Source organism: Bidens hawaiensis, unplaced genomic scaffold (genome assembly GCF_021521415.1).
Source record: "Bidens hawaiensis isolate Kalapana, Puna unplaced genomic scaffold, B.hawaiensis_p1.1 tig00001758_1, whole genome shotgun sequence".
Lineage (NCBI taxonomy): Eukaryota > Viridiplantae > Streptophyta > Magnoliopsida > Asterales > Asteraceae > Bidens > Bidens hawaiensis.
The window spans coordinates 2,038,588-2,049,519 of NW_027491099.1; the positions used below are offsets into that span (position 1 = coordinate 2,038,588).

At 39.2% G+C, this 10,932-nt stretch overlaps 1 protein-coding gene and 1 pseudogene across 1 annotated transcript; one reads left to right on the forward strand and one right to left on the reverse strand.

The window, feature by feature from the left end:
• Positions 1-368: 368 nt before the first annotated feature.
• On the forward strand, positions 369-7,235 carry LOC143596821 (SAGA-associated factor 29 homolog B-like; annotated as a pseudogene).
• Positions 7,236-7,742: 507 nt separating this feature from the next.
• LOC143596832 (mitochondrial inner membrane protease ATP23-like) lies at positions 7,743-9,172 on the reverse strand. Its single transcript, XM_077075504.1, has 5 exons — positions 8,905-9,172; positions 8,694-8,815; positions 8,311-8,448; positions 8,083-8,166; positions 7,743-7,969 (listed from the first exon to the last, which is right to left on the reverse strand). The coding sequence occupies exons 1-5, from the start codon at positions 9,014-9,016 to the stop codon at positions 7,835-7,837; spliced, it is 591 nt and encodes a 196-aa protein (XP_076931619.1). The 5' UTR covers positions 9,017-9,172; the 3' UTR covers positions 7,743-7,834.
• Between the last annotated feature and the right edge of the window lie 1,760 nt (positions 9,173-10,932).

The following is a 10,932-nucleotide window of genomic DNA, read 5'->3' on the forward strand; positions in this document are numbered from 1 at the left end:
ATGTTCTTGGGCTATATTTGAGTTAGGATTAAGCTTTTGATGGCTGCTTAAGCAAATGACTCACATGATGAGTTTAGTTTAAAGTTTAAACTTGGATATTATAATTACTACCCAGGTGTCAACCATGTTAACTGTTTATGTTGGCTCCAAATTGATAACCTTTTTTCTACATATTATAACTTTTTGCATGCCCTCTATTCATTCATTTTCTTTGCAGTTCCTAAAATTATGAAATTTTACCCTTTTCCTATGATAGTTGTACCTTCTAATCAGCATCTAATTTATTACTTATATAGTTTGTAAAACAATTGCTTCATTGTTTCAGCAAATTAAGAAAAGCTCTGTAATTTTTTAAATCTCGAAAAAAAATGTCCTCTCCGGATGGTTCTGGAATCTTAGATCAGTCAATCGTTTAAGGAAGAAATACTCCTTGAAATTAACAAGATGCATAAAAACTTTTTTTAGTATATTTTATACTGCAGAAGGTAATGAACAAAAGAAGAAGAAAAGAATGAAAGCTGGTCCAGATGTACCGGGGCTTTCTCCTTCTCTTCGTAACCACCTTGATCTTCTTGCAAACTTAAAGGGCGTACAGGTAATTTCACATGTTTTGCATTCTATCTTTCCAGTTTATTAATAATGAGTAAATACTCAAGTGCGATCGATGTAACATGTAAATGTAACTTTGTCAGGTTGCTGCTAGGGTAACTCAAGAGGATGCTGACAAAGATGAGCGGTTTATTGTTAAAGTAATTCACTTTGATCGGGAAACACGAGAGTAAGTATTATGTGATGACTGATGTTTTCTATAATCTATAGTATTTGTTTATATGACTTGTGAGTTTAAGTATATTTGAAGTTCTTGATGAGGAACCAGGTGATGATGAAGAACCAGCTGGCCAGATATGCCCTAAACTAGAGCTAGCATAAACTGATTCAATATTTCAGTTGGTACTTATTTTACACTTTTTATGTTATTAGAAAATACAAGTTGCCAATGTCACATATTATACCATTTCCAAAGCGCAATGATCCGTCTACTGCTCAAGATTTTGCTCCTGGAATAACACGTGTTGGCAGTTTATCCTGGAACAACTGCTTTGTATAAAGCAACCGTTGTGAATACTCGCAAGGTATTTGTTTTTTTTAATATACGTTTTGTGTTGACAGCTGACACTTAAAATTTGAGCTTTATTCAGTATGCCAATTAACATGTAACTAATATCTTTAATATGTTTGCTGCGGTTTTTTGTGGGTCCAATGCGAAAATATACAGAGGAAAACTGACGAGTAAGTTTAACTAAATCCTGGATGACACTGGAATCGCCAACCAGACATAACTTGTTTTTAATGTTAAGTTGACTCTTAATTTTTTTTGTTTTTGTTTTTTATTTGGTAGTTATGTTCTTGAATTTTCTGATGACGAGTGTAAAGAAGATGGTTGTAGTGAAAGTAATGTTTATTGCTTGAAGGTGTGAGAAATACATAAACAACTACATCTATTTATACACAAATAAACCCTAGCTATCAACCCATAAAAGGCTCATGGGCTTTAGCCAACTATATGGGCTAAAACCCTAATTATAACTAAATACAACTAACACTCCTCCTCAAGTTGGAGCATAGATCTTAATCATGCCCAACTTGTTACAAATAAAATCTATCTGAGCTTTCTGGAGCGGTTTAGTTAGAATGTCTGCTAGCTGAAAATTTGTCTTCACATGAACTGGTTGAATGGAAGGAGGATCAGTTTGTGTGCCTACTACTCGATCTCTAATAAGGTGGCAGTCGACCTCAATATGTTTTGTCCTCTCATGAAATACTTGATTTTTGGCTATGTGAATGGCTGACTGATTATCACAGTATAACATCATCAAGTCATTAGAAACAACCCCGAGCTCTCTGAGAAGACGACGAACCCATGTCATCTCTGATGTTACATCTGCCATGGCTCTATACTCCGATTCGGCACTCGACCGGGAAACCGTGTGTTGCTTCTTACTCTTCCATGATACAAGATTTCCTCCAACAAACACACAATATCCGGTGGTAGATCGTCGAGAAATCGGACAACCTGCCCAATCTGCATCTGAGAACCCTGATATCCGACCATCTCCTTCTTCCGTGAAGGCACCTACACGACAATGACCCTGATCGGAGTATAATATACCCAAGCCAGGTGAGGTCTTAAGATATCTTAAGACACGAAGGGCAGCATCCCAGTGACCGGTGTATGGTGTAGCCATAAATTGGCTCAGAACACTGACAGTTAAGGAGATATCCGGTCGTGTGACGGTTAAATAATTAAGTTTACCAACCAACCGTCTGTATCGCTCAGGATCTTTCATTGGATCTCCTTCCTTTGGGAGGAGTTTCTTTGTAGGAAGCATTGGGGTATCAACAGGTTTACAACCCAGTAAGCCACATTCAGTTAACATATCAAGAACATACTTTCGTTAGGAGAGAAGTATTCCTTGTGGAGAGCGGGATACTTCTATGCCAAGGAAATACCTCAATCGACCTAAGTCGCTGACCTGAAACTGAGACTGAAGAACTGCTTGAGTTCGATAATCCCGACCTCGTCATCATCTGTGATTATAATGTCATCCACATAAACAACTACGATAATCCTCTTTCCTTTCTGGTGTCTAAAGAAGACAGAGTGATCGTAGGCACTCCGAGTCATCCCAAACTGTCCCATAACACTAGAGAATCGACCAAACCATGCCCTGGGAGACTGTTTAAGACCATCTAGAGAACAACGTAGCCTGCAAACTTTCGATGCCTCCTCCTCAACAACGAACCCTGGGGGCTGCTCCATATATACCTCCTCCTCAAGAACACCATTAAGAAAGGCGTTCTTGACATCAAGCTGGTGGAGCGGCCAATGATTAATGGCAGCAAGAGCGATACAAATACGGACAGATGGCATTTTAGCAACCGGAGAGAAGGTTTCATCGTAATCAATGCCATATGCCTGAGAATACCCTTTTGCAACCAACCGAGCCTTTAAGCGGTGTAAGGAGCCATCCGGGTGTAGTTTAACCGTAAACACCCAACGACAACCAACAATACGCTTCCCTTTAGAAAGTGTTTCAAGATCCCATGTATGATTGGACTTTAGAGCCCCAATTTCATCTTCCATAGCCTGTCTCCATCCTGGGTGAGCGAGAGCGCTCGTCACATTATTGGGAATCGGGTAGGAATCAAGGGTAGTGGTGTACGCATGAGATTCAGGAGATAGGTGGGTGTAGGCAACATAGTCCTGAATTGGGTAACGAGTACATTTCCGGGGTTCCTTGCGAAAGGAAATAGGTATATCGGGAAGTGGGGCACCAGGAGGATCATAAACGGGAGTATCAGAGGTTGTTGGATCGGGTAAGGATGTATTAGTGAGAGGTGTGGATTGCTCAGATGTAGACGGAGTATCGGAGGGTATTTCGGGGTCGTGGCCAGGGTGTGAATCAAGAGTCGCTGATGTTTGTGTAACATCCCGAAATTTCAAGATAATATTAATTATATTACTTAATAATAGAGGGAAAGTTTACTCGGGTTATCAGGAAATAAATAATAGAATAGGAGTTGGTATGGGTCGGGCTAGTGTTGGGTAATGGATGTGGGTTGTGGACTTGGATTAATTAGGATGGGTTAAATGAGAATGGGCCTTAGGTCCATGGGATCTCAGGGATATAAATACCCTAACACCCCAAAATATCTTCATTCTATCTTTATCCAAGCACACTCCACACACACTTACACTAACTTCGCCGGAACCGGGCCGAGCCAAGGGAAGAATCGGACTGATCCGAGAGTGAGAGAGGGCGACTAGTTGCGTTAACAAGTTAAAGGAGATCCAAACAAGCCCAAAAAGGTATGATTCTTGATCTTTGAAGTTTAAAGATCCAAGCTTTTTAGTGTTTGAGTGACCGAAAATGGTCGGGAAGCGTAGTGGGTGATATTGAACCATAGCAAGGGTGTTAAAATCGCTCAAAACGCTGGAAAGAAACCGAACAGCGGCTGTCTGGGCAACTTCGCCTTCATCTGGGCAACTTCGCCTTCAACGCGACGAACTTCGCCTGCAAGCTAAGTTCGCCTGATGAACTTCGCCTGCAAGCTAAGTTCGCCTGATGGCAACTTCGCTGTAAAGTTAAGTTCGCCTGATGATAACTTCGCCTGAAGCCAAGTTCGCCTAAGGTTTAACTTCGCCTGAAGCCAAGTTCGCCTAAGGTTTAACTTCGCCTGAAGCTAAGTTCGCCTGAGGTTTAACTTCGCCTAAAGCCAAGTTCGCCTGAGGTTTAACTTCGCCTAAAGTTAAGTTCGCTTAGAAAATAAATTAAAAACCTAATGGAAAATGTGTTAAGACAGTTAATGTAAATAAAATTTTTCCAAGCTGACCTGGCAGCTCGACCCCAGCCAGGGGCTCTGCCCCTTGGACCCTGCTAGGGGCTGCCGCCCCTAGACCCCGCTGCCAGAGGCGCTGCCCCCGGACCCCCGTTCGTTGTGGGTAGTAGTTAAGACTGGAAAGATGATATGAGTAGTGATAGTTGTTTGATACGTGTACTTGTTATACAGTCAGCCGTGCACAGCTGAAGAAAGGGATTACGATTAACGGTGAACGTAACCGTGTTCAGGTGAGTTTCTAGCCCCATTCCTTGTTATGTTTTCGGGGCTGTGTGCATACTCGATGTGTTGTTAATACATTTATCCTAAGTGATAAGTGTATGTCATATGTGATATGTGTGATAGATATGAATGATTGTTTGTCGGTACGCGAACGATCTTCGGATATTGCGCGTACTGTCAGGTTAAAAATAAAGGTACGAATATTATATATCGAAGATGTATGAATATTTCAAATGAATACTTGTCGGGGCGTGAACGATCTTCGGATATTGCACGTAACGAAAAGGGGTATGGTTGTTAAATGAATGAGGTAAAGAATACCTAGAGTGTTCTTATGTTATAATGTAAGTATGTGTATATAGGTACACGAATGGCATGTGAGTTCTACGTTCGACATAGTAAGTTAGGATGGCAAATCCCTCTAGCTTCTGTCGGACATAGACTCGGCTGGTGATGGCGTAGTTAAGGACTGCGAGGCTTATACGTGAAGTAGATGATATATGTAAACGTAGATAAGGACTGCGAACCTTATACGTAATGTAGATAGGCGTCAGCATAGGAAAGGACTGTGAACCTTATACGTGCTGTATTTGTAGCATAGGGGAGGACTGCGAACCTCGTACGTGCTATGAATTAGGTTGCAACATAGGGAAGGACTGCGAACCTTGTACGTGTTGTGGATGTATTTCAGCATAGAAAAGGACTGTGAACCTTATACGTGCTGATTTTGTAGCATAGGGGAGGACTGCGAACCTCGTACGTGCTATGAATTAGGTTGCAACATAGGGAAGGACTGCGAACCTTGTACGTGTTGTGGATGTACTATGGTATAGGGAAGGACTGCGATCCTTGTACGTACCATAAATGGTGAACATAGGTAAGGACTGCGAACCTTGTACGTGCTCACGACCTTGAGTACAGGTATAGACGGTGAACTATGAACGTACTCTCGGTAGACTGAGGTTAGTGATTGTAGATATGTATGTATGTATGGTAGCAAGTATGTATGTAGAACAGAAGGGTAACTAGTGAAGTATGGATATGTATCTACGGATATGTGTGTATGTGTATGTATTGTATGGCGTTCGGTTAACTAGAACTCACTCAGCGTAGCTGACTTTTAGTATGCACGCAGGTGAGCTGATTATAGAGTTAGCATGAGGATGACACACGGCATGGATTGAACGGCTGGCATCTGAAGAAAGAAGTAAAGATGTTTTAAATATAAAGTTTTGTGTTATGGTATCAAAGAAAAGATTTAATGTTTTGTAACAAATGATTGATGTTTTATATTCCACGAAAAGTTTTAATAAACTCTGATTTGAAGAACTGTGTTTATGAGTAAATCCGACGCTAAAGTAGGGTCACCGGGTTCGGGGCCTTACAGTTTGACCCCTACCCCACCTAGCATATGTGAAAAGCAGTGGCGGAGATTCTGTCGGTGGGTCAGAATCAGTAGAGATTGGATTGGTAAAAGGAATTGACACAGGAATGGTGGGGATGAAGGGAGATGTGGGTATATCGAGGTCGGGAAACGGGTCAGAAACAGGAGTGGAACACTCGGGAAAGTAAGGAGACTCGTGAAAAGTGACATCGGCACTGGTAAAGTATCGGTGAAGTGATGGGCTATAGCATCGATACCCTTTTTGAAGCCGTGAGTAACCAAGAAAGACACAACGAATGGCTCGAGGATCAAGTTTGATGGTTTTTGGACTATGGTCATGAACATAGGCGACGCAACCAAATACTTTAGGTGCGAGAGGAAATGGATCATCGTTGGGAAATAGTACAGAAAACAGTGTTTTACCATGAAAAACGGTTGAGGGCATGCGGTTAATCAGATATGTGGCAGTGAGAACGGCATCTCCCCAAAAACGATGAGGAACACGTGATTGGATCATGATTGTGCGAGCAACATCCAATATGTGACGAGTCAAAGTGAACAGTTAATCCCGGCAGCGAACAGTAATTCCGGCAGCGAACAGTAACTTTCCGGCAGCGAACAGTAATTCCGGCAGTGAACAGTAACTTTCCGGCAGTGAACAGAAATTCCGGCCGTGAACAGTGTTTCCGGCGATGAACAGTCCGGTGAACAGTGATTTTGCATGAACAGTGCTCGTCAGTGAACAGTAGTTTCACGGTCGAAAAGAAAAAAAAAGATTTCGTGACAGGACAGAACAACAAGGCAGGAGCTTGTTTCAGATCTGAAGACGGCTGGTCAGACTCAGGTTCGGGTTAGATCGCGGCTAGGGTTTGGATCGAGAGCTGTAGCTCTGATACCATGTAAAGAAGATGGTTGTAGTGAAAGTAATGTTTATTACTTGAAGGTGTGAGAAATACATAAACAACTATATCTATTTATACACAGATAAACCCTAGCTATCAACCTATAAAAGGCCCATGGGCTTTAGCCAACTATATGGGCTAAAACCCTAATTATAACTAAATACAACTAACAACGAGGAAGACGGATCCTTGCCTCAGAGGCACATGCCCTTACACAAGGTTGTTACCCTTCCTGAAGGGCATCGCCAGTGAATTAAGCAAAATGTTTGATCCCCTAAGCATGAAGTTATCACACGGTTGTATTTAAACTCTTGTGTCTTGTAATATAATCTATTACCAAATTAGTTTCAATTCTTTTTGTATTTAAGAATGATATAAGCCGCTTTAGGTTTATAGTTAAAACTTTCGTTTCAAAAGAAGTCAAAGTGAGTTTCTTGTGGAAAACAAGTTGGCGCGTCCCGTAACTCATTTATTAAACAATCGTGTCAACTCTTGTAAACGATGATCATAAGTATGATTTATTTTTGTTTTGTACAAAGTTTATCAAGAAATTGAAGACTCTTGAGTTGCATTTTTAAACTGATGTGAATAATACTTTTAACATGTAAAAGTAAAACTAAGATCAGAGCCATGATGGAGATAAATGGTACTCGTTGTAAGCCTGGCAAGTGCTTCACAGACATATTTATTGATCAAAGAGTCGTATTATGATAGACGGTTATCGAGATTAATATTAACAGAAAGATTTGTATAACAGTATTACCGATCATATCTCTATCCAGATCAAAGATAAATATTTCACATTAATGAAACCATTCCAGAGATACAGCTACACTTCTTGTAAAAGAACTCGAATACCATCAGATAGGTTGGGGGTTACTTAGAAGAACTAAGTTGTTAATAGTGAATAGTGAAAAGCGTAACGTTAAGGGGCTCTGTCGAATGGTTTTGTATCGTTATAACACGTGTCCCAAACAACTTCCATTGCATCTTTAGTTGCAGCTTTTGAACAGTAAGGATTGCTTGCCAATGCCTTCATTACTCTTCTTCTCACACACTCCTTTATAAAGATATAACACAAGTAGTGAGAACTTAAAAAGATATTATTATTATTATTATTATTATTATTATTATTATTATTATTATTATGCCTTAAAAAACAAACAAACTTACTTGTTCATGGCCTCTTATGTTGAAATAACCTCGCAGCAGTTCCCTCTTATAATGGCAGTCGCCACTAAGATGGTTAGCACGAATCTGTTTCAGACATAAACCGCCTCGAAATATCAATTTAGACTGTCCTTTATATGTGCATGAGTAGTTTTGTATAATTGTATAAGTGTTTGTGATGGAGTTTGTTTGAGAGTTTATTAGTGGATTTGTTAAATAATTCAGGCAGACCTCACTACAAGCGTGATGAGCACAATCCGCCCAATCCAAGTTTGCAGCTCGACAGTCATCGTATGCCTTAATCAGTTCATAAATTACCACTTGAGTCACCTCATCTTGAATGGTCAAATGATTACTGCATACTACAATCTACAATTCAAACAATTCCGATAAATACAAACAGAAAATATGTTATTTTTATATGTCATAATGAATTAAATGTGACAAATTCATATAATATAAGATAGCTATTAAATAAATAAAAAAATATTAGTTGAATTAAACACATAAAACTTATTGACACTACCAACTAAAAATAATTTGTTTTTATCTTAATCAACAACTTATGAATAGGTAGGAACAATCAAACGATCCATTAGCTAACAAGAAATCACCCCTTTTCCACGAACATAGCCACCAGCTATCCGCTGCTTGCAGTTAACGACCTTGATGAAATTGGGCGCAATTTTGCATCCACTTTTCTCCAAATGCTCACGTAAAAACTTCACGGTTGGATCTGATTTTAAATAATATAATCATTAAGGTGAAAGTTTAAAACATATAAACTATAAACTCTACGTACATTAAAAGGTTGGAGGCAGTTACTTCTAAGGCTTCGCTGGATCATATTTTCGCACTCCTCCACCGTCATGCCACGCTTAGTGGCGGACCAGAAGTTGTTGCCTGGGGCGGGTACAGAATCGGATTCAGCTGACATTTAGTTATTTGCTTCTTGGCCCTTCTCTCCCTTTATAAGTAGTAAGTAAAAGAGGTATAAGAAACTATATACAGTGGCTGTGTAAAAGGAAATGGATACAAAAAGAGAATGTGCATGCTCTAACAGACTATGTAACAACCACATGTATAAAAGACCAAAATACCCTTGGCATATATATATATATATATATAGATATAATAATGTTGTCTAATAGTAGGTGAGTAGTAGGTTTAGAAACTATGTGAAGCATTAAGGTAGGTATTTGTTAATTGAGTATGTGTAGTAATATGGAATAGTAGCACCATCATCCGATGTGTTTTATCGATGTATATAATACAAGGAGTTTGGCATAAGTGTCTTTCAAAGGTAGCCGAAACCGATATGCCTTCGGCTACACATTCGATCAAGGTTCTCGTCGGCATAGATATGCCCTCGAATTCTCACTGTGTCCTCTAAACACACACATTTTTTGAACAACTAAATGCACACACTGTCTATTATATCACCTTGCTCAGGTTTGAACCTAGGTCTCCACGCTTCTTACCTCTAGGCTACAACCCAAGTGGCTAACACACATTTTTTTTGATTTATCATCTAGCTTACTTCCAACAACATGAACATGTGCATAGGCAATGCATCCAAATGTTATCAAGTGTAATGTTGGGTTTCCATATGGAGTGTTGTCTTTAAAGTACTTGTTGATGCATGATTTAACAAGTAGTTTTGTGTATAAAAAAAGTGAATAAGTGAATCTTTGAACATATAATGGATTAGGAATAACAATTCAAATCCTTTAAAATCTTACAAAATGTAACAATCAAAACTTGACAAATACTTGCAATATGTAACAAATCAAAACATGACTCCTCCTTATGCATAACATCCTATATCTCTAGTGTAGTAAAAGACGAACTAAGAGGGTGTTTGGATGAGCTTTTCAAACTTGTTTATTTGCTTATTTGATTTTTGAAAAACAAAATGTGTTTGGCAAAGAAAAGCTCATCCAAAAGCTTTAAAATGGAGCTTTTCAAAAATCAAATAAGCAAAATCTAAAAGATCACCCAAACACCCCTTAAGTACAAATTATGGTAGAATGGAGCACAAATGCACAATGTCCAATGGAAGCAAAGTTATTCTATTATACAATTCACTACCATATACTTCCGCGATTTGCATTGGGTTCTCACGAATGGTTGAAGGTGAGTCAACATTCACGTAAATGAGTGCAATAGGTGACATGTGCCTCCTATGTTGTGTTATCGAGCGTGTCCTCCTACTAACCGTTTATATCATAAACTCAAAATGGAAATCCTCAAACCATAGCCTTAATTTATCATTAAAAATCTCAGTAAAATAATTCATATAAATTATTAACGAAACAATATCTATATCTATAATATACATAAACGAAATCTCGAAAATCATACGTGTCGTGATGTGGTCGCTCCATCTTTTTTTGAAGTAACCGGATTTGCTTGATTTTTTAATGGTAAACTCTCATTGATTTAAACCAACCCGTTTAAGCTTTCAATTTCGCGGGTTATGGGTCGCATTATACCCAGATACTGTTAAACGGGTGATAAATACTAACCACCATCGACTTATATGATGCCATCACTTGTTGAAACCAAATGGGGATTCAATTGTGGTATTCAATTTATATACACCAGAGGAGTAAGTATTTGTCTTTGATGGCGACACACTGGAGGCTGGGGCTATATTATCAAGAGATGCATGGACTCATAAACCTAGCTAACCAGAACAGGGCCGCCCTAGGGGTGTGGCCGGGTAGTCGACGGCCACAGGCCCACACCCCGCTAGGCCCGAAAAAAATTTTAGAATTTTTTTTATGTATTTTTTTTTTAAATTATGTATAATCAATGTTTTAACATAATTTTATAACCACTAGCTTGGTC